Source organism: Sus scrofa, chromosome 6, assembly GCF_054392235.1.
Source record: "Sus scrofa isolate SSC_HxYL_T2T_F1_AM1 chromosome 6, Sscrofa_HxYL_maternal_Yorkshire_Landrace_v2.0, whole genome shotgun sequence".
In the NCBI taxonomy this organism is placed as follows: Eukaryota; Metazoa; Chordata; class Mammalia; order Artiodactyla; family Suidae; genus Sus; species Sus scrofa.
Genome location: NC_139388.1, coordinates 30,907,731 through 30,932,383, shown reverse-complemented (window position 1 = coordinate 30,932,383; position 24,653 = coordinate 30,907,731). Strand labels below are relative to the sequence as shown.

At 39.4% G+C, this 24,653-nt stretch overlaps 1 protein-coding gene across 4 annotated transcripts; it reads right to left on the bottom strand.

Annotated features, from left to right (window-relative positions):
• Positions 1-1,149: 1,149 nt before the first annotated feature.
• Positions 1,150-24,620, bottom strand: NUDT21 (nudix hydrolase 21). Of its 4 annotated transcripts, none has more exons than XM_084958433.1 (7): positions 21,909-22,036; positions 20,115-20,534; positions 19,130-19,193; positions 13,511-13,600; positions 8,241-8,316; positions 7,180-7,294; positions 1,150-5,159 (listed from the first exon to the last, which is right to left on the bottom strand). In XM_084958433.1, exons 2-7 carry the CDS (start codon positions 20,357-20,359, stop codon positions 5,138-5,140), a joined length of 612 nt encoding a protein of 203 aa, XP_084814559.1. In that variant the 5' UTR covers positions 20,360-20,534; positions 21,909-22,036; the 3' UTR covers positions 1,150-5,137.
• Positions 24,621-24,653: the final 33 nt, after the last annotated feature.

Below are 24,653 nucleotides of genomic sequence, written 5' to 3'. Positions count from 1 at the left end.
TGATAGGGAAACAAAGGAATCAGACTTTTAAGAAGCTGGTCCAGCTTGGACAAGTATTCAGGGAGTCCATGATGGAAGCTAACCTTCATTTCAGATTACCATTTATGCCTTCTGCATTCATAAATGACTTTGGGTAGGCTCCCTATCCCAGTAACTTGAGACTGATGTGGGATGGGGGTTCTGATTTCACTTTGTTAAAAGGAAATAAACACTTCAAACAAATCTAAGTTATGAAGATTCATATCTAGCTACATTGCTACTTTCATTTTTTTTAATATCTGAAACTCTCTATATTCATGATTTTCACAAACCCCTATGTAAGGCTAAGTAGTTTTGTCCTTGTTTAAGTTTCTCAGCAGCCTAGGAACTGAACTTCATTATCTAATCCAGTAGCCCTAAATGTGTTGCCATGGAACTCTGGTGTTTTCATTAGCTAGACAAATGTATTTCATTACTAAATCTAGCAGAAGGTAAAAAAATAACCAAATCAAGTTCGAGGGGAAAAAAGTAATTAATGGGGGAACATTTCAATTTTTAGCTTTTCTTTCGTAATTTTTCATAGCTCTTTGGTACTTGTTATAAAACATACAAGTAGTAAATTTTTCAGAAAAACTTTGCAGTAACTTTAGCAGGTTTTGTTCAACTTTTGTTCAGACGTAAAGTCTCAAGGCTACAGTTTTATTACATATATATTACCATGCTTTGAGTAAACTCTATTATGATGATGAAATTAAACTGCAAAATATTATATAAGTAGCAAGAATGGTGTCACAGAACATAATGATCAGGTAAGTTTGATTAAAACAAACAAAAAAAACTAAAGTCTCTTTGGAAACTGAGTCCCCAAAGATGGAACACGGTTAACAAAATTGTGCGATAACTTCTAAATCCCAGTCTTCAGGTTGCAAATCCAATGACCCTTTCACATTGAAGGAAACTGAATCTGCCTAAGACCACTGCCAACACACAGAGAGGAATGTGAGGGGACGGCAACACAGTTGTTCCAGGTCTTCAGGCCCTTGTTATTAGTGTGCTAGCTGTCCCTTACCTAATGCAATGGCTCCTGGCCAATAACACTGGAAAAGAACTGTGCAGGATTTCTAATGGCCCACTGAGGTTATTTAGTAGCCACACACACAACCGTAAACATTGTTTTAATTTTTTTATTGAAATGACAATAAAATTAAATTTAAAAAGAACAGTGACTATTTTAATCAAACTTTTACTTTACAAATATAAAAATATAACCAAAACTTCAAACAGTTTCTTCTATACATTTTTCTATAAACTTAATGCCAGAAAAATTGTCAAAGCCAAACTACAAATGATGCTTGTACACTACAAAATGAAACCACAATAATGGAAATTTAAGTTTTTAAATGCACTGATCTTTCCTTTAACAGAACATAACACATTTTCCCATTTAGCTCTAGTCTTAGGATACAATCCATCACTAAAATACAAATTACATCTAAACTGGCTTAATCTAGACTGACGTAGGTTTTAGTTTTTTCACAAAAACAAGCTTGATAAATACAAGTTAATATTAAAATGAGTTTTATGGCTCAAGTCAAATTATTATGCTTCTCATTACATATTTAACAAAAGCAAATTACTTGAAATGAGTCCAGTTTAACCCAAATAATGAGTGATTAAAACGTGAAATTATGGGAAATCAAAACTCATGCTGATATAAGCCAACTTGTATTAGAGTCAAAACCCACTAAGCCTTCTCTGGCAATGTGACATACAAAATTGCAGACTCTATGTAAGGGTCTTAGTGATGGACACAATACTGTTCCCAACACTATGAACTAGTGAAAACATCGAGTTTGAGGAACTCCAAAGTGAAAAAGCTACTTTTTAAGTATTTCATCTCAAGTGACTAAGTCATTAAAAACCTGAGAGAATAAGAATCACACCTACTAAGAAGGGGAATTCTAAGCTGATTGCTTGCTAACCTGCTGAATTTGAAGGACCTCTACCTCCCACCACTTCTTTTTCTTTCTTTCTTTTTTTTTAATTGGTTGCACCCAGGGCATATGGAAGTTCTCGGGCCAGGGGTCAAACTCACGCCACAGCAGCGACCCAAGACACTATAGTGACCACACCAGATCCTTAACCTGCTGCACCACAAGGGAACTCCTCTACCTCTCACTTCTAACTAAGCATGGAAGAAAATAGACTGGCTAGTTTGGTTATGTTTTATCCAAATAAAATGCTAATTTAACAGAATCCTTAAAATATGAATCATATAATGCTAATTTTAAGACAATAAAAAGTAAAAAAACTTCCAGATCTGCTGTTAAAAGTACAAATTTAAACACAGAATTATCATGCTATTTTAAGTATTCTTTTTAAAAAAATCGTGATAGTCTTCATCACATAGAAAAAAAACAAATTTCACTTTTCTTCAGAAGGATGTCAACCTTAAATATGTTTGGAGTATTTTCCAACACCATTTAGCAGTTTTATACAGAATATGCACTAGATTACTCAGAGAAAAGAACATGATATTTTAACTGTACAATGCAAAAGAGGGCTTTCATTTATAAACTAATTGGGAACACAAAAGCATTCAAAAATATGTCAGTTAATCAACAGCTCATTTAAAAAGCAGTACTTACTATGTACAGAATTGGAATGCAGTTTAAGACTGTTAGTTCTTGAAGAAGTATGATAAGAACCTACATATATCAACATATCAAGTGTTAAACAGTACCTTTGTACCCTCTTCTAACGCTGTAGGAATATATCAATTTTGAATTTTCCTAGTTGTACTATTTTCATCAGGAAACCTAACAAGACAGTACTGGGATATAACTACAACCAGTTCAAGAACAATTTTAAAATTTTGTGTTTGTTATAGATTTTACATTTAAAACCAGACTTATTATATTCCAAGGTTAGTAACTCAGCTAACTTACTGTTTTTCTCACCTAAGCCCTAGGGTATGGATGACTGAGTCAAGCACCTATACTGGGAAGTAACATGAAGAATTTCTAGGTCAAAGCTTAAGTTACAAAAGGACGCAAATGGCCTGAAATCAGATGACTCTTCAACTCTAACACTCCTTACTGACAGCACTTTATAAACCACATCAAGAAAAAGTACAACTCTCCTCGTTCTCCCTAAATGGAGAGCTAACACATTCGAAAGTGGTCACAGCAGATTTTCACTTGGATGCCAGAATCAGTCATGGAAGGTGGACTGGATTGAGCCATCTCTACCTCTGCCTTCTCCAATCTTGCAGGATTCATCAGTGAGCTCACCAGTAAAATTACAGTAAGTTAGAAATATGCTAATATAAACCAGAGGGTCAAGACTGTTAAGCTTAAAGGAGGAGGACTATCCAGAGAATCAGTAGTTTTTTCAAAGGAAATCCCTGGTTATTTTTGGTCCTGGAGACTGGTGCTCACCTCCTACTAAGCAAGGGCACATTTATAGTCATGATTAGATATGCAACCATGTGAAGGTTTGATAGAACCTCAACTAAATAAACTTGAATGTTTATAAATGTAATTGCTCAGTTGCTCTTGGTTTGATTTTCTCAAGTCTAAATAAGGAAAAATATGTGATGTATCTTTCACATCACCCAATATTCAGAAGAGCCCAGTGATCAGTACCATAAAAATGTACAATTAATCAAAAGTTCGTTTCCAGCTATTAAAAACATAAATGTATCAATCTCTTGTACTTTTAAGTACATACATCTTGTACGATTTCCTTTACCTTAAACCTACAGTCATCAGTTTGCAATAAGGCATATACAATATACTGATAGGCAATAACACAGCCAGCAAACTCTTTTGCCCAAAGATTATTTATGGCCTCAAATTTGATCCAGTGTTTTCAAAAGATTTTTTTTTTTTAATTTGGTATTTTTCTCTTAGGCTGACAAAACTTAATTCTGATTCAGATCATTGCAAAAAATATGTATTTTTTCTTCTTTTTAAGGTCTTACCTGCGGCATATGGAGGTTCCCAGGCTAGGGGTTGAATCAAAGCCACAGCTGCTAGCCTACACCACAACCGCAGCCACGCCAGATCCGAGCTGTACTGTGGCCTCTGCTGCAGCTTGCAGCAATGTCAGATCCTGAGTGAGGCCAGGAATTGAACCCACATTTTCATGGATACTGTTCGGGTTTTTACCTCAGTAAGCCACAACAGGAATTCACCAAAATACTTTCAAAAAGGCTTTTTGTCACCTGTTAAAACCAAATTTTTATCTCTATGGAATAAAATAACATGTCACATGAAATAACTAAGTTTATAATCCAAGAGTTGGAAACTTAACAGACCTATTTTTAGAAACTTATTTCAAGATCATCATTTTACCATGACCTTAATAACAAAGACATCATTTCAAAACAGCAGTAATAATGAATTCCCCCACCATGTGAGGAATGGGGTAACAAAAATGAGCCCTCGATCAGCCTTTTATACTAATTCCCATGACTTTCCCTGACCTGGTCAATTTTTATAGTTTTCCATATGCCTAATTAAGGTCTGCTGCTTGTGAACTAAGGTTTGGCTATCCCAGTATAACACCCACCAGGTAGCAATACACTGGAAGTTCTGCTGTAATACAACTCATTGACAGTGTAAAATTCATGCAAAAACAGGAGTTGCACTTTGGATTCGACCAAGCAAATCTTATTTCCAAAAGTAACAGAAGATACACATCATAAAGACCTGTACCACAGTCTTGGAGTGTATTGCCAAGGATGGTATTGGAACAAGAGGCCCATAAACTTGATTGACCTGCCACTGTCTCTTTAACATTCACCAGCCTAGTGGGGGAAAATCCATCTTTGCCTGTAAGATTTTTACAAGTTTAATGTGAAATTAAAAAACAAAACAACAAAAAAACTAATAGAAAGAAGTCCACTTTCTTTAATGTTGTATAAAAAAGTTATGAGTAGTTTAACAAAAGTAAATTAAGCATTATCACATTTGCTTACACCAAAATCTAGTTTTTCATATTAACTTTACTATTCAAACAACAGAAAGGAGGTGGCAATTTAGGGATAGGGAAAAAGAGAAAACCAAAAACACCTTACTAGCATGTTTATTCTACACTGTGTATAGCTGTGCTCACAGAGATGGCTTCTCTTACTTCTCCGCTGTGCAGGAATTCAGTTGTATATAAAATTGAACCTGAATTTTAAAAAGAACACTATCTTTATTAAAACAGTATTATTTACATAGTTTCTACCGAAGTTGATAAAGAAATTTACTTGGACATTTCAACCCTTCCTTGACATTTTGGGCATTTTCTATACAGAGCCACCTTTTCCTTTAACTTGTCAGATCTTACACATTAAATAACAGTGCTGCTGAATATTTAAAATTTAAAAAAATTTAAGGGTGTAAATTGTAAAGCTGACATCCACTTTCCTTGAGGGAAGGAAAAGGTTTAATATCATTGTATTCTGACAACTCAATACAGCTCTTGATACCTGACTGGTAGAGCTTAAATAAATTAATATGACTTTTTTCATATCCCGTACTTCAACTTGTAATCCATCAGCAGGCCAAAGTAGAGGAGCAAAAGATGGAATCTAATTACTGTACCAAAGTAGAAAGACCAATTTCATAGAAAGCCAAAATCACTACTGAAACTGTTTTTTACTTAACATTTATTAAGCACTTATCAGGTGCCTGGCACTATTCTAAGCACTTCATATGCACTATTCTACTTGATCCACACAATTCTACAAAGCTGGGACAACCATGCCCATTCACAGATGAAGAAATAGGTATATTCATTTGTCAGAGGTCACAGTGCTAGGAAGCACTGAAGGTGGAATTCAAATCCAAACACTGACTACAGAATCTATATTCTTTTTTTTTTTTTTTTTTTTTTTGTCTTTTTAGCTATTTCTTGGGCTGCTCCCGCAGCATATGGAGGTTCCCAGGCTAGGGGTCAAATCGGAGCTGCAGCCACCGGCCTACGCCAGAGCCACAGCAACGCGGGATCCGAGCCGCGTCTGTAACCTACACCACAGCTCACAGCAACGCCGGATCGTTAACCCACTGAGCAAGGGCAGGGACCGAACCCGCAATCTCATGGTTCCTAGTCGGATTCGTTAACCACTGCGCCACGACGGGAACTCCCAGAGTCTATATTCTTAACCACTATGTTATCCTCCAATTTCTACCTGTGATTAACTCAAGGACCTTAACCAGTACAAGTCAATTAAAACAAACAAACCAACCCGACACACTTTTCATCACTGTATCTGTGCTTATAAAAAAACAAAAAACAAAACAAAAAAACAAACAAACCTCTATGTAAAAATTCAGGACTTAAATCCCACATGCCCAAACCTGGGTACATATTACACCAAGAGATTCAATTCTCCACATTTTTTTTTTCTTTATTCTTTTTTTTTTTTTTTGTCTTTTTAGGGCCGCACCCGAGGCATATGGAGGTTCCCAGGCTTGGGGTCGAATCGGGGCTACAGCCACAGCAATGTCAGATCAGAGTCTGCAACCTACACTACAGCTCATGGCAACACAGGATCCTTAACCCACTGAGCAAGGCCAGGGATCAAACTCATATCCTCAAGGATACCAACTGGATTCATTTCCACTGCACCACAACAGGAACTCCTACCATAGCTTCTATGAATGAAGACTTCAAACTTAACTGTGGAGAACAGTGGACTTGGGAAAGAACAGATACACAAATACCAGAATGTCATAATATAACTTTTAGGGTCTGAGGACACAGTTATATTTAATCTTTGGCTGAATCTGCACAAGACCTAAAGATCCACCTACTGTCTCGGTTTCCTTCAAAACCAAAGTTTTCCTTTTTTGTGTTTTTTTGTTTGTCTTTTTAGGGCTGCACCCACAGCATCTGGAACTTCCCAGGCTAGGGGTCTAAGTGGAGCTGCAGCCACCGGCCCACGCCACAGCCGAAGCAACGTGGGATACAAGCCTCACCTGCAACCTACACCACAGCTCACAGCAATGCCAGATCCTTAACCCACTGAGTGAGGCCAGGGATCAAACTGGCATCCTCATGGTTCCTAGTCAGGTTCGTTAACCACTGAGCCACGAAGGGAACTCCAAGACCAAAGTTTTTGAATTCTCCCTTCTCAAGTGACCTGGATTATTTTAAATCTGGCAGTTCGGATGACTCAACCACAAAATATCCAACTTTCCATACCTGCTCAAAAGCTGAGGGAGACTAGAAATGATGGGTCCATATCCGGGTGCATTGTCATACAGTTCAAACAGTGGTGCAGCAACCAGCTTGTAATTTTTAGGGACTGCGAATAAGGCTAAAATAAAATAAAACAGTATTCATTTTCTGTAATTTCTTACATAACTCCTGCTTCTATTTCACTAGTAATTACCAATTTTATATTTGAGAAACTTTTGTGTCTATGATCACAGCTCATGTCAATGCCCGATCCTTAACCCACTGAGCAAGGCCAGGGATCGAACCTGTGTCCTCATGGATATTGGTCAGGTTTGTTTCTGCTGTGCCACGACAGGAACTCCTGGTTGTGCCTTTTAAGTAAAGTTCATAGTCACAGCTCTGAAACTGTTTCTCTAAAGAGATCCATGCTTTTAACAACCAAAAGCACCTTGAGTGCTGGCCTCGAGAGAAATGGGAGAAGACTCCTGAGCTTCTAATTTATTTTAGATTTTTTTTTTTGGTTTGGTTTGGTTTTGGCTGAGCCTGAGGCTTGTGGAAGTTCCAAATCCAGGGACTGCACCTGTGCCACAACAGTAAACAGAGCCACAGCAGTGATAACGCCAGATCCTTAACCTAACAGGCTGCCAGGAAATTCTTAATTTGAATCCCATTTGAAAAGTATTATAAAAGAAGTGGAGTAATTATTTGTTAATATGCACAACACTGCTAAAGATATTTTAAAAAACTCCAACAATTCATATGTCTCCTAAAATTTTCAATTTATCACAATGTGACAATAAATACAAGCAGCTATCTACTATAATCCGGTAATATATTCTGGTAATATAATAAATACTATAATCTATTATTTTAGGCTCTAGGTACTTATTTTCCCCACCCCCCTGTAAATATGACTTGCACATCAAAGAAAAACTAGGTAATTCTGTACAAAATTGGTACATGTTTTTAGTTTTACAATAAATCCTCAAATCCAAGGAACTTGGAGAAAACACAAAACAGAGGTATTCTTAAAGTCAAACTACAGAAGATTTTAGATGGCTGACTTTAAAACCAAAATAACTTACCTTTCTCTTGAAGCTGAACCAAAAACAACTTCTTATGTTCCTTAGGTTTTGTAATGTGTGCAGGAATATATGGATACTAAAATAACAAAAGAGAATTACTCATAGTTGCCAAGCCATCCCTTTTATCTCCCATGCCTCCATCTACCACCTTCCCTCATTTCAGACGTTAGGCTCAAATATGAGCCCTCTGAGACCAGGTTCCTCACTATCACAACACATTTTTACTTTAACAGGTATCCCATGACTTCATTTATTTCTTACATGTTTATTCCCCAATACAGTGTAAACTGCTGGGAGAAGCAGAATCCGTTCCAGTCTTCCCTTTACCAGCATCTGGTACTTAACAGAGGCACTAATAAAGAAAGGCTTTAATAAAATGAAGTATCAAGTAGTAAACCATTCAACCATTTAAGACAAATATATAGACACGGATTTATAGCTTGAGAAATTTAAGATACAATGAAGTTTGATATTAATGTTTTAAATAAAAGTTGTCTTTTAAAATATATCAAAAGTTAAAATTTTTGACTCCTGATGTAGACATGTTTAAAATATTAAAAGTTTCAATATAGCCTGTGAGCTATTTGACAGGACATCTGTTCCCAGAACAAGCACACACGCACACAGGACACATGCTGCGGGAACACCAGATGAGCAGTCTTTTTCAGCAGGACAAAGTCAAACAGCCTGCGAAAAGGAGAAAATACTCTGGAGAACTTAAAGGACGAAGAGAATTAGAGAGGGAAGGTTGCTTCCTACAAAAGAATTTTAACATAGAGAATTCTAAAAGTCCAAGATAGAGTTTTTTTTGTTCTACCATGTGAATATAATGAAACCTTTCCTACATCTCCCCATAATATATTCAGAAAAGTCTACTTTTATTTTCAAGTATTTGAGGGCAAGGTAATCAAAAAGTGCCGAAAATAGGCATGAATATTGGAAAAGAAGGATAAAAACAGGCTGCCAAAGAGGTATTATCACCCCCATTTTATGTAAGGAATTTGCACAGAGAGGCTAAGTATCTTTTCCAAGATGACACGGCTAAGCAATCATGCCAGGATTCAACTGAATGCATCCAACTTTGATCTAACTATAAAAACCTATGTTACTTCCCACTATGCCATCCCAATGGCACCTAATCAGTGTTCTGGTTAGAATGATATACCAAGCTATCCCTAGGGAATAATGAATCGAGACTGCTATCCCAGGCTTTGGAGGTGGGTACCCTACACTATCATGAAAACCAGGCACACTGGCAGCAACACAAAGAAGTGAGAAGTAAGCCTGAACAGCACTGGCTGAAAAAGACCTATGGTTTATATACAACCAAAGTTCTCAAACCATGACCAAACCAGTGCCCAGCTGTTACCCCAATTTCCTTCTACTCAAGGCCATATGTTCCTTTTCATTTAAGCCTTTCTTTTCTATACCTCATCTTGGTATTTAAGTCAACTGCACTTTATACAAAAAGACCAGGGGGGTGGTATCATGCTCTCTTCCTACTGACACTGAACTAGTCCAAGTTCACTAAACAAACACACAACCGTTAGGTCATATCTTACACTATCAGAGCCAAACTTAGGGTTCAGTGAATTAAGAACTATGGCAGAGATAAATGAAGGTACTCAGAAAGCATCCTGGAAAACAGTATTATTACTGAGCATCTTCCAGTTAGATCAAGGAATGTTTAAGAAACCAAAGAAAAGTTTACAATAATTGTACTATCTTTGAACCAGGAACTTCACTACTTTCAGACAAAATTATACTTTCGTTTTTTTGTTTTTTAGGGCCGATCCTGCAACATAAGGACATTTCCAGGCTAGGAGTCAAATGAGAACTACAGCTGCCGGCCTACACCACAACCACAGCAACGCCAGATCCGAGCCGAATCTGTGACATACACTACAGCTCATGGCAACTCCTGGGTCCTTAACCCACTGAGCAAGGCCAGGAATCGAACCTACAACCTCATGGTTCCTAGCCGGATTCATTTCCGCTGCACCACAATGGGAACTTCCCAAAATTATACTTTCTTAAAGCCAAGAAAATTCTCAGGTAGTGAGCACGAGCACCAGCTGCCATAGCACCTTCTCTTCCTATCCCTCAATACAGCAGAGTCAGGAGACGACAGACAGAACAAGCACAATCTTTTGCTTGGCTGATATTTTGTGCAATTCCAGAGCTGGAACATCCTCTCATACAAAGAAGCTATCAGAAGTCATCGAACCTTGTCAAAAGAACTCAGGATCTAACTTACAAAGGCACCCATTAGTCAAAGACAGGAAAATGTGCACATCAGTAACATTATCAATCATTACAATAGATTAATACACATCAAACATATTTAAATCCATGGAGGTCAAAGGACACTTTAAAAGGTACTGAAACATGTTTTGCGCTTCTCAACAGATTCTCATCCCACCCTAGATTTCAGGGAGGCTGTGCTTGAAAGTGCTAGGAAGCTCCCTTGCTTGCTGCCACTGTCCCACTCTTGCTTTTCATCCTCAAAGCATTTCCAACGCCCTGGAAATTTTCTCATCACAAAAGTGCAAGGGAGTGATTACACCCCTCATCCAGTGAGATGGACGTCCTCAGTCTCTCATCCTTCCAATGGGCAATTCTGAGGTGCACTGCACATGGTTCCTCATGGTCCACAGCAGGATCAATCCAGTTACCCACGGATGTAATAAGATCAATTATGTACCATTTTGACTTCCGCTACTTCTCGTCTCCCCTTCCTTGCACTTTGTTATTTCCTGGGATCACCTCTCAAACAATCCATCTGCACCCAAGTCTTATTCTCTTTCTGAATAAAGTCAAGCCTTTGAAGGATGCTAAGAAATTAACTCATTCTTCTGAACATTGGTAAGCAGATGAAAAGAAGCATCTATTCTTCCCTATACAAACTAAACCTCAGAGTAACCAGCTGATAAGTTTCTCTTTACAAAAGGATTAACATCCTAATGAATTAATAGATCTAGGAAACTATTATCCATGAGCTATTAACATTACAAAAAAGACAACTAGACATTATAAAATTCCTGACAGAAGTCCATGCTACCACCTGTGGTAGCCAGGCTCTAAGAAGACCCCCACAGTGGTCCCTGCCTCCTGGTATCCACACCTTTGTGCATTCCCCTCCTCCCACAATGTACTATGTTGGTCTGTGTGACCAAAAGCAGAAGTGATGGTATGTCACTGCCAAGATTAGGTTATAACAAACTGTAGCTTCCTACTTGGGCACTGTCTCTATCTCTTAGATCACATTCTGGGGGAAGCCAGCTCTCTTACTGGGAGTTGCCCTATGGTGATGTTCTCATGGCAAATGAGGAGGCCTTCAGTCAACAGCCAACAAGGAGCTGAAGCCTTCAGACCAACAGCCCAGGAGGAACTGAGAGGTCTGCTGACAAATACATGTGTGACGTTGGGATAAGATAACTCAGCCTTAGGCCAGCCTTGAGATAATGCAATCCCCAGCTGAGAACTTGACAGGACCACTCAGCTGAGCAGCTCCCAGATGCCTGACCCTGAGAAACTAAGACAATGTCTGCTGTTTTAGGCTGCTAAACTTTGGGGCAGTACATATATAGCAATAGATAAATAATATACCCCCCAATGGCAAGCCTTGTACCTCCCTCCCCCCAAAACTGAGCCTGTCTCTTTTTTTCTGTGCATCTATTTAGGGCTGCACCTGCGGCATGAGAAGTTCCCAGGTTAGGGGTCGAATTGGAGCCACAGTCACTGGCCTATGCCACAGCCACAGTAATGCCAGTCTGAGCTGCATCAGTGACCTATGCTGCGGCCTGTGGCAACAGCAGATCCTCTATCCACTGAACAAGGCCAGGGATTGAACCAGCATCCTTACAGACACCATGTCGGGTTCCTCTTTCTTTCTTTTTTTTTTTTTTGCTTTTTAGAGCCGCCCCTACAGCATATGGAGGTTCCCTGGGTAGGGGTCAAATTGGAGCTATAGCCACCGGCCTACACCACAGCTACACCAGATTCAAGCTGCATCTGCAAACTACATCACAGCTCACGGCAAAGCCGGATCCTTAACCCACTGAGCAAGGCCAGAGATCAAGCCTGTGTCCTCATGGATACTAGTCAGATTTGTTTCCACTGAGCCACTCAATGGGAACGCCTATGTCGGGTTCTTAGCCTGCTGAGCCACAATGGGAACCCCCCAAACCCTATGTCTTGATCTAACTACCAATTTATAGGACATTGAGGAGAAAAAGCTATGTATCCAATAAAGGAGTGAGTGGGGGGTGGGCACAATCCTCAATGGAAACACTAAGGAATTTAAATGATCTATTTTCACGAACAATTACCAGGAAAAAAAGAAAGACAAGGAGCCAACCTATCCCCAACTCAAAAAAATTACAAAAATAAAATAAAAATTTGAAAGTACCAGGGATACATGAACACTGACTACATACAATGATATTGTGGATTTATTTTTAGTATGACAATTATAGTACTATGGTTATGTTTTAAAAAGATCCTTACCTTTTAGAGATGCCTATTAAAATACTTACAATTCTGGAGTTCCCGTCGTGGCTCAGTGGTTAACGAATCTGACTAGGAACCATGAGGTTGTGGGTTCGATCCCTGGCCTTGCTCAGTGGGTTAAGATCCGGCGTTGCCGTGAGCTGTGGTGTAGTTTGCAGACACGGCTCGGATCCCGCGTTGCTGTGGCTCTGGCATAGGCTGGCGGCTACAGCTCTGATTCGAGCCCTAGCCTGGGAACCTCCATATGCCGCGGGAGTGGCCCAAGAAATGGCAAAAAGACAAAAAAGAAAATAAAAAAATAAAATACTTACAATTTACACTTTTTGGAGGATTTGCCTCAAAATAACCCAAGGTAAGGGCAGTGGGAATGGAGCAGTATGGGCATAGGGTTGGTAAAGTTTGACCATGAATTTTTTTTTTTTTTGGTCAACCCACTGAGCAAGGGCAGGGATCGAACCCGCAACCTCATGGTTCCTAGTTGGATTCGTTAACCACTGCACCACGACGGGAACTCCATGACCATGAATTGTTAACCACTGACTGTGAATGACAGGTAATGGGATTCATTTACTTTTACTATTTTACTTTTGTATATTTTTGAAATTTTCCTTTAAAAGAAAAAAATGCTTGTCTTTTAATTTTTAAATTTAAATTAAAAAGGGAGAAAAGGAAATTTCAAGTCAAATTCTACTATGAGAATAGAATTAAATCAGCTTCCTACTTCCCCAAATGCCCAGCAAAAATAACTGAACACTGACCTGAGGAGGTTCAAAATTTGGTCTCCACCAGTTACCAATGCAATCATCAATGACCCAGTCTTGCAGGACTCCATCTTGACGACCCAGTATCTGTCACACACAAAGATACAGCCAGTAAACAACTAAACATATATATATCCATGAGTATCCTTCAGTGAAGAAAATATTTTTGGCAGCACTCCTAACAGAGACTAATGGCTAATACGACTCCCATACGGATTTCCTTTCTATAACTTGTTTGCTGTTTATTATCTGTGTCACTCCGCCCAAGACATATACCATTAGTTCAAAATTGGCAATCTAGCATCAACATAACCATAGAGGACCAACAAATCTGTTGTTATGCCCTGGCTTTGCAGGGAAAGCCAAAGGTGATCATTTACCTACATTAGTTAATGGCACACAGCAGTTTTTTTCTAGAATCAAAACTATAGTTTCTATAAATCATTTGTCTAACCACATAATAGAAATAACTGGGCAAAATTCACAATTTTCATTTCTATTAAGTCTGTATAGCACAAGATTTAAACAAATTATTTTAATCAAAGCCATGCTCTATATATTTTAAGTAGTCAAAAATGGTTCTACGAAGTTCACAATAAGAAAGGGCAGTTTGCTGTCCCACTTCACCATTCCCACTGGTTCAACATTTAGCTGTTTTTCCCCTGGATATCTGACTCTATTTTTTTTTTTTTTTTTTTGGTCTTTTTGGGGCCACACCTGCAGCATATGGAGGTTCCCAGACTAAGGGTCGAAGAAGAGCTACAGCTGCCAGCCTACAGTACAGACACAGCAACACAGGATCCAAGCCGCATCTGCGACCTATACAACGGCTCACAACGCCAGATCCCAAACCCACTGAGCAAGGCCAGGGATCGAACTGGCGTCCTCATGGATACTAGTCAGGTTCAGTAACACTGAGCCATGATGGGAACTCCCTATTTTTAAAAGCTTTTTTTTTTTTTTTTGTCTTTTTGCCTTTTTTAGGGCCGCTCCTGCGGCATATGGAGGCTCCCAGGCTAGGAGTCCAATCAGAGCTGTAGTTGCCGGCCTACGCCGGAGCCACAGCGACGCGGGATCCAAGCCACGTCTGCGACCTACATCACACCCCACGGCAACACCGGATCCTTAACCCACTGAGCAAGGCCAGGGATCGAACCCTCAACCTCATGGTTCCTAGTCAGATTCGTTAACCACTGCGCCACAACGGGAACTCCAAAGCATTCTTGTTCTTAAATAAATGGTCTGTCCCAGTTTTAGATTTACAGAAAAGCTGAAAGATGGTACAGAGACTTTCCATATACCCCACACCCAGTTTTCCCTATTACTTAGCCTCTTACACTAAGATAGCACATTTGGCACAACTAATAAACCCAAACTGATATCTTAATATCAACTGAAATACATATTTTAATCAGATAACCTTAATTTTACCGCTGAAGATATGACATTTGTCATTTCTCCTTTAGCTCCTCTAAACTGACAGTTTGTTAGACTTTCCTTTTTTTTGACAATCTTGATGGACAGTTTGGAGAAATACTAGTTAGGTATTTAATATAATGTCCCTCAATTAAACTGGGATTATGGATTTGGGGGGATCTGGGAAGTAAAATCACAGAGGTAAAGTTTCATTCTTATCCTATCACTGCAAGGGTATCTTCTATCAATCACTCATGTTAACCTTGACCACCTGGCCTACATAGTATTTGTCAGGTACTCTAGCTACATTTTTAACACATTCTTTTAGGACCATTTCTTGATTGCTTTTCATTTAAAAAAAAAAAAAAAAAAAAAAGAGACCCTCTACTAAGGATGAGAATTTAGATCTTAAAACCATATCCACCACTCATACTTTCTCTTCTACCACACACCCATTTATCAATATTTAAGTCAATATTCAGTATTAAAATTAATATGACTTGGTGAATCAGATGCAACAGAGCATTTAGTAAATTATATTTCCCTACTTGTACAACCTTTTCTTTGGAAATAACAACTGTTCCATTCAATTCACTATCACTAACTCATCCCCACATTCTCCACAAGAACTTAAATTTCTTCTCAATTCAGGTATCAAATATTCTACCAAGTGTTTTTTTTCCTAAGTCATTTTTCTATCATCATGCTGCAATCTGTAGATGCTCAGCCCTCCCTCACAAGCTGAAGGCCTAGGGCTTCCCTTGGCCCCTCTCCTGTGTAGTCAGATCCTCTCTATATTCTGAATCCCGTATCTTCTTTGTTTATTCTTTTTGGTGGTGAATACCTTCCAGTAGCTTCCTAAGAAAAGATCGAGAGATTTCACATTTATGGAAACTCTGTATGGCTAGAAACTTTATTTTACTTGTACACTTGATATACAGCTTGATTAGACAGGAAAATCTAGAATAGAAATCACGTACTTTCAGATTTACAAAGGCAGGCTCCATGATCATTTAGCTTCCAGTATTATTTCTGGGATGTCAATGCCATTTCTGATTTTGATGTTTGTATTTAATCCATGTCTCCTCATTCCTCCTCCCCAACTTTGGAAGCTTTTAGGATTTTCTCTTTAGTCTAACTGATTTAAAACTTTATGTCTTTGCATAGATCTTTTAACATTCATTATAGAGGGCAAGCCAATAGGTTTTTTCAATCTGAAAACTGATGATTTATGTTTGGGAAATTTTCTTGAATTATTGCTTTGCTAATTCCCTTTCCTCTGTTTTGTTTATCCAGTTTACATATATATATGTCCATATATATATATATATATTTGGCCTTGCCTGCAGCATGCAGAAGTTCTGGGGCCAGAGATTGAACCTGAACCACGGCAGTGACAACGCCAAATCCTTAACCACTAGGCCACCAGGGAACTCCTTAGTATTTTTAAATTTAAGTTGATTTACAATGTTTCATGTGTACAGCAAAGTGATTCTGTTATACATCATATATATCTATTTTTTTTTCAAATTCTTTTCCATTATAGGTTATCATAAGATATTAATTTCCTGTGCTGTACAGTTAGACCCTTATTGTTTCTACAGTTTTATATTGACCCTTCTATTACAATGTAGTATTTTTATCTTTTCTTACCTATTTTTTTTTGTTCTACTTTCTGGAAAATTTCATCAACTCAATCTTTTAACTCTCCACTGAATTTTTCATTCTAGTTTTTTTTTCCTTCAAATACTCATGAGTTTTTTTTTTTCTTAATTGGCTATAGAGTTTTTTCTAATGGCACACAGTTCTACGTCAGCAGTTATCTCCTTTTACAACATTAAGAATATTAATCAGGAATTCCTATTGTGGCTCAGTGGTAACAAACCCGATTTAGCATCCATGAGGATGGAGGTTCGATCCCTGGCCCAACTTGGTGGGGTTAAGGATCTGGCGTTGACATGACCTGTGGTGAAGGTCAGAGACTCAGATCTGGCATTGCTGTGGCTGTGGTGTAGGTTAGCAACTGTAGCTGTGAATAAACCCCTAGCTTGGAAACTTCCATATGCCACAGGTGAGGCTCTAAAAAGCAAAAATAAATAAATAAATAAAATATTAATCAGAGTTCCGTCTATAGCACAGTTCGTTAAGAATCCAACTGCAATGGCTCAGGCTGCTGCAGAGGTGCAGGTTTGATCCCCAGCCTGTCACAGTGGGTTAAGGATCTGGCATTGCTGCAGCTGTAGCTCGGATTCAATCCCTGACCTGGGAACTTCCATATGCTATAGGTGAGGCCATTGAAGGAAAAAAATCATAATCATAATTCTGTTGATTACTGAATTATCTGTTTCTGTTGAGTTCTTTTTGCTTCTTTTGATCTCCTGTTACAAAGCTCTCTTCAGGGAGTTCCTGCTGTGGCTCAGCGGGTTACAAACCCGACTAGTAACCATGAGGATGCAGGTTCAATCCCTGGTCTTTCACAGTGGGTTAAGGATCCGGTGTTGCTGTGAGCTGTGGTGTAGGCCACAGATGTAGCTCAGATCCTGTGTTGATGTGGCACAGGCTAGCAGCCATAGCTCTGATTCAACCCCTAGCCTGGGAACTTTATATGTCACGAGTATGGCCCTAAAAAGAAGGAAAAAAAAAAAAAAAAAAACTCTCTTCAAAAGTGTGGTGACACTTGGTAATCCGCTCACTGTTAAGGGTAAAACAATAAGATGCTTAATTGTCACCTCTGTATGCATGAGTGATAGGACTATTTCTCTGGGAAGATGACCAAACATCATCTATCCATCATCTGGAGTATTTTTTGGAATTAATCACTTTCTCCAGAAGGAAAACCTTCAGCCTGGCATATGTAAAACTAGTTAACACTCTAACTGCCTAGAAGTCTAGAAGTCCATCTATTCAAGATGTAAACTTACACTGATGCTCCTCACCTCAACTTTTTCACTACTTAGTATTTTTTGACTCAGTCTCTATAGAGAATTCATCAGCAGCCAGTCTTTGCCTAAATATACAGACTGGGAAGGACAATTTAGGTATATAAACACATCCTATACAGACTGCCAGTCCATTCAGTGTTCAGTTCATGCAAGCCTCCACTCTCACAGGCACCAGGCACCTCCAACCCCGTAGCCTTTCTGGTGTTCTGCAGTGCTGGGTCCTGACTGCCCTTCTGCTGTGCTGAGGTTTCTGCTAGGTCAGTTATGATTTGCTCATCTGCTTTCCAGCTTCTAAAAATTTGTTCTTGCTTCTGTCTCATTTTGCACTCCCTCAATACTACTGGATTTCTATCTTCTAAAACACCTTAACTGTTTTTTGGTGGAGTTTTGAGAAAAAGCTGGGGTAAGTATAACTACCATATGTACAATATTTAAAAGCTTTTACACATTTAAAAAATACTACAAAGGCAAACCAGTAGATCAAAGAGATAGGACTACAGGTGATTTTAGTTTTGTCTCTCCCTCTACTTTCTACATTTGCCAAGGTTTTTGCACAGAATATATATTAGTTTGTAATGGGGGGGTGGGGACTGCATGCTAAAAAAGAAAACTATTTAATAATGAATACAAGCTATAATGTCAAAAATCTCCAGCATCTATGCATTTGGCCCCATATCTTTAGAGGCAGACGTTAGAATGACTTCTAAAAACTAGTACAATTTGAGTAAAGCCTTAAAAGGAATGTTCAAAAATGGAATTAAGTATACAACAGGAATCATTCTCTTGTTAAAAGTCTATTAAAACCTACTTTGGAACAAAACCACCTGCACTCAAAACTCCAGCTTCAGGGCATAATAGCTTTATAACATAAAACAAGTTATTTGAACCCTCTGTGCCATGGTTTCCTTATCTATAAAATGGGATTAATAACAGTACCTACTTCCTAGTGCTGTTGTAATGATTAAAGGAGTTACTGCATGTAAAGCACTTAGAACAGTGTTTAGCAGCACTACTCAGTAAATGCTATTTCATTAACATGACTGCCACATCATTTCAATGAAAAATAATGTTAAGATAAAGTATAAGTTAAACTTTCAGAAAATAAACACTGTACTAACACTTTGAGGTTTTATTTATTGAAAACTAAATAAATAAACCCATCCTTTTCACAAGACACAAAAAAACTGATTATGCATTAAGTTGATGGTATTTAGATGAACATTAACGAAATCGTCAGAATAGTTAAGTTGAAAAATACCTCTGTCATTAAGCGTTTTAGTCCTTCAACTTCATCTTCTCCTGGGTTAAGCTCACCACCTGGTCTGTATAAAGGTTAACAACTTCAGCTTCCAACTTAACACAATTGGGGATCATAGGAAGGACACAATAATCATTTCTATGAAGTACTGTTTAACACATATTTCAGTGTTACACGATAAAGCAATTAAAGCAAACAAATGTCAAGAACGTGCTAGAAAGTCAAATTCATGAGGCTAATTTATCAGACTAACAGTACACAAACCCTAGTTTTAAACAGAAAAAATATATACCGCTACATAAACATCATATAACTGCTGGAAAGCAGTCCATCCCAATCTTTTCTCCGTGGACGCCATCTGGAGACTAGAAATGCCCAGAGAGCAGTGGACCCACACTCTCTAGACCTGAAGAATGGGGCATTTTTCAAGAACTCATTTGAGAATTCTTTAGTACAATCTGGTCAAACAGTTGTGGACTATACATAAACTGAGAGATTTCTAAACTTAAATGAGAAAACTAAACAATTACCTATAAAAATATAAGCCATTTTAAGAATAGCAACACTATTCATCCTAGGAAAGAAATAGTATCAATTGTTCTTAGTAATGCTACAATGACACTTAGAAATTGAACTTGGACTAATTTGTTTCCCAGAAGCTTCTATCAGGCTCAGTCATTAGCATCAACAATATATAGAAACATGCAGATTTCTAGTTAGGCAAAAAATCCTTATGACTTTTTTCCCTGAAGACTCCATATGGAGTTCTCTGGTGGCCTAGCAGGTTAGGGTTCTGGTGTTGTCACTTCTGTGGCACAGGTTGGATCCCTGGCCTAGGGATTCCTGCATGCCATTGGCCAACACCCTCAACAAAACTCCATTAACGGCAATGTTTGTTGTGATAAGTGACTTAGTGCTAAAACTATTTCAAAGCTGCATAAAACAGCAATCCTATTAAAAGCTGTTAATTTCCAATGACACTTACAATTTGAAGAAAGTTGTTCCCAGCTGAAGCAGTAACACATGGGGTAGCCGGTGCTCATGGACAATCAAAACTCCTTCTACAGTCCTCCTCATGCCAATTTTATCAAATTCCTCCCTCATGCGCTGAAATCTGGCGGCAACAGAGCTGTCCTTCTCATAGAGGGGCTCTTTTGTACCAAAAGTATAATTGGTAAGAGGGTACCTATGATCCAAAGACAAATAACTAGTATGACAACTGCAGAACATAATTTACCAGAATACCAACCACACATTAAAAAACCATGGTAAGAAGTGTACATACTGCACTCAGAGACACAGGATTTGTCTGAAGTTAAATAATAAGTTAACAGAAGTTCCCGTCGTGGCTCAGTGGTTAACGAATCTGACTAGGAACCATGAGGTTGCGGGTTCGATCCCTGGCCTTGCTCAGTGGGTTAAGGATGCGGCATTGCTGTGAGCTGTGGTGTGGGTCGAGGATCTGGCGTTGCTGTGGCTGTGGCATAGGCTGATGGCTACAGTTCTGATTAGACCCCTAGCTGGGAACCTCCATATGTCGCGGGTGCGGCCCTAGAAAAGACAAAAGAAAAAAAAAAAATAAGTTAACAAAACAGAAAATATTAGAGTCTAGATCTTTGGACACTAAAGCCAGAGCTTCCATTAGATCAAGTTGTTTACTCCATACCTGAACTTTCAGGCATACACACTATTCATAAAGCCCTTAAATGCTTAGAGGAGGGGCTATCTAAAAAAAAGGTAATCCTCTGGTTTTAAATTATGGACCTATACTAACACTGCCAACCTGACTGATGTGCCCTTGGGTTCTTCTACTAATCTAATCAGAAATTCTATTAATTTCATGTGCCAATGGCTAATCTCTCTTTTTTGAAAAACTGAGCCACCACTTTCCATCATCTCTCCAGTTATTTTCTACTTCTCCCAGTCAACTATCTTCAGACTTTTCTGGTACGTTTCTTCTTCAGATGAACTTTTCCTTCCCTTCGAGATCTTTCAGCCTTCTGCATTTATTCTATTCAGTAACCTTTTTCTTCCCTTCTCATTTGAATCTTCTGCCCACCAGATGTAATCTGAACAGTCTCTCCTCTCTCAAGAATTCCAAATATGACTTATATTGAAGACAATTTTCTTCTTGCCCAGTAAAGACTTTTCCCCTTAAAGGTAGTTTAAAAACCCATATTTGTAGTTCATCACATGAACTACCTTGTAACCCCTCAATCATAAGCCTTACAGTAAGGAGCCTTTGATTATAAACCTTTGAGTAAGAATGCTTTGGCCATACCTGCCTATCCCCAAAATATCTGTTCTATCAAAACACTTTGCATCAAAAGCCAGAAACTACATAACTAATCTAATTAGCTATCCTGGAAAGGGGAACAAATCAAAGCTGCCAAAACTTTAAAAATTACTTTTTAATTCCAGAAGCCAAAGTCTATGCATAAGTGAAGCAGCTCTAAATAACTAAAATGCACTTTTTCCAGAGTGTAAGATTTTAAGAACATCTCCAGTAGACACACTGTCGTCATTACCAACAGCAATTCCAAACAGCATTGTGTGCCCACAACTTTAAATATGCTTTGTATATGTTAACATTTAGTTCTCACAATCTGAGTTAGAAAGAATTAAAGATAGCTATAACACATCTCTACTGCAAAAGCCAGCTCTCACATCAATGAAGAGATGCCATCAAGATGAAATTTAAGAATTTTCAGAGTTCCCGTCGTGGCGCAGTGGTTAACGAATCTGAACAGAAACCATGAGGTTGTGGTTCGGTCCCTGCCTTGCTCAGTGGGTTAACAATCCAGCGTTGCCGTGAGCTGTGGTGTAGGTTGCAGACGCGGCTCGGATCCGGCATTGCTGTGGCTGTGGTGTAGGCCGGCGGCTACAGCTTCGATTCAACCCCTAGCCTGGGAACCTCCATATGCCGCAGGAGCGGCCCAAGAAATAGCAAAAGAAAAAGAAAAAAAAAAAAAAAAGAAAGAAAGAAATTTAAGAATTTTCAGCTGTGAGTGCCAACCCAAGACACATGTACTATTTCCATCATACTGTGAGCTTGGTAAAGCAGGGACTATACCTAACTTCCTCACCACTATAACCAGCATTATTATGCCCACTGCCTGCTACAAAGTAAGCATTCATGCAGTATTTCATGCAACATTTCCTAATAAAATATACTGGAGAGAAAACTTTTCAATTCAGACCGTTACTCACCCAGATGAACTGAGTTCACAACACACTTCTGACTACTGTGTTTATGTAGGAAAGGAAAAGTACTGCAAATCCATCAATCCCTAACCTTAATGGAGCAAAAATTAAAACATTTCATCAAGTGTCTTCCATATGATGGCCTGATATGAACTGATCCAGCAATCAAAGTAAATCAAGGGAGTTCCCGTTGTGGCGCAGTGGTTAACGAATCCGACTAGGAACCATGAGGTTGAGGGTTCGGTCCCTGCCCTTGCTCAGTGGGTTAACGATCCGGCGTTGCCGTGAGCTGTGGTGTAGGTTGCAGACCCGGCTCGGATCCCGCGTTGCTGTGGCTCTGGCATAGGCCAATGGCTACAGCTCCGATTGGACCCCTAGCCTGGGAACCTCCATATGCCGCAGGAGCGGCCCAAAGAAATGGCAAAAAGACAAAAAAAAAAAAAAAAAAAAAGTAAATCAAGGGTAAACTTTGAGTTCTAGCCTTAATTACCACTGAAAGTAATACAGAGGTTGTGCTTTCATACTTTTTAAAAGAACATTTGCCTTTTCCACTTCATGGGAATAGTATAAGGATTTTTTAAAAATGTGACATGTAATTTAAATGCTATTATTATTTTTGCTTTTTTAGGGCCACACTCGTGGCATATGGAGGTTCCCAGGCTAAGGGTCTAATCAGAGCTACAGCTGCCGGCCTATGCCACAGCAATGCCAGATCAGAGCCACATCTGTGACCTACACCACAGCTCATGGCAACGCCAGATCCTTAACCCACTGAGCAAGGCCAGGGATGGAACCCGAAACCTCATGGTTTCCAGTCGAATTCGTTTCCGTTGTGCCACGATGGGAACTCCTAAATGCTATTACTTTTAACATCTAACACCTACAAAATTAACATGTATATATAACAATCTACAAATTTCAGATTTCATAAACCCAACATTTTTATTATCTAAATTTCCAAGCCGGCACCTATTTACACAAATTAAACAACAATAACCATCTTTTCAATTTCAAATAGCTTTTGAGGAAGGAAAGTTTATTTGAATATAAAACAGAAATAATCTAAAGTGTCCAACCAAAACACCAGTATCAGTAAATCCTTGCACCTTTTAAATACTGACCAGCATAAACTGGCCGTTTTCCTTCATTAGGGTCAGCACCATGGTGCCTCCCAAACTCTCAGAAATGATTTTTTTTTAATATACTGATAATTTCTTGAGCCACAATTCCCTGCCACTGTGAGATTACTTTCCAGAGTGAATTCGAAATGCAATGGCTTGAAGAGCTTAAACAGAAAGATACTGAAAATAAAATGCGGCCCACAACGGGTTCTCTGAAGCTACATTTTAGTCTTCATGGTCTGAAAGTCCAACCACAATGAAAGCCCCAGTACCTTCCCAAGTTGGGTCCTTTTCGGGCGCTTGAATGCTGTTGCTGCGGCAGAAAAGGACATGTGAATGCTTAAGGGCATGAATAAAATGTGGTATATCCAGGAGCTAAACCGCAATAAAGTAAAAGAGGAAAAAAAGGAAATCGCGCGTTATAGCTAGATCTCGAAAGCTTACTATTAGAGTAACGCGAAAAACTGCAAAAACGACGTTACATTACACCACGCATACCAAATAAAACACTCAGAACAATGTCAAATACATGGTGCTGAAGAAAGAAAACCACGGTTTGCGGTTGGTTATCTCCAGAGAGGTGGGGAAAGAACGAGTTCAAGGCAAAAGGCTTTTCTCCTACAATGACTGCAGAGGCACGTGAATAAGCCTTCTTTTCAGAAAAGAGAAAACCCTCTCAGGTAGGACTCAAGTCCCGCGGTGCTGGAGGGCGAGGAAGGAGCCTGTGGGAACTAGAAAGGCGCATCCCGCAGAGCTAGAGTGTGGCTAGTGAGGAGGCGCGGAGCCCGCCGGGGGCGCGCCGGAAGGAGAAAATTGAAGCCTCCAGGAGAGCTCACGAGGAAGGTGATGCCGACCAGGCAGCGTGCTAGGGCCATGCCACACTTACAGGTTGATGGTGCGCTCCAGGGTGAGGGGCTTGGTCTGCTGGATGTACTTGTTGCCATACTGGTTGACCCCCCGGGGCCAGCCGGTCTGCGAGCGATTGGGCGGCACCACAGACATGCTAGCGAGCTCCCGGTACTAGCAGCGAGCGGAAAGAGGGAGGCAGGGAGACTTTTCCTGTGCGGGCAGCGGTCCTCAGCGTCCCACTCAGCAGCCGCCGCCCGCCATTAACAAGCGAGCACAAGAGGAGGCGTACGTACGCCGGAAGTGAACCCGAAGCATCTGGCGGCAGGAAGTAGAGAGGCGGTGGCCTGCCC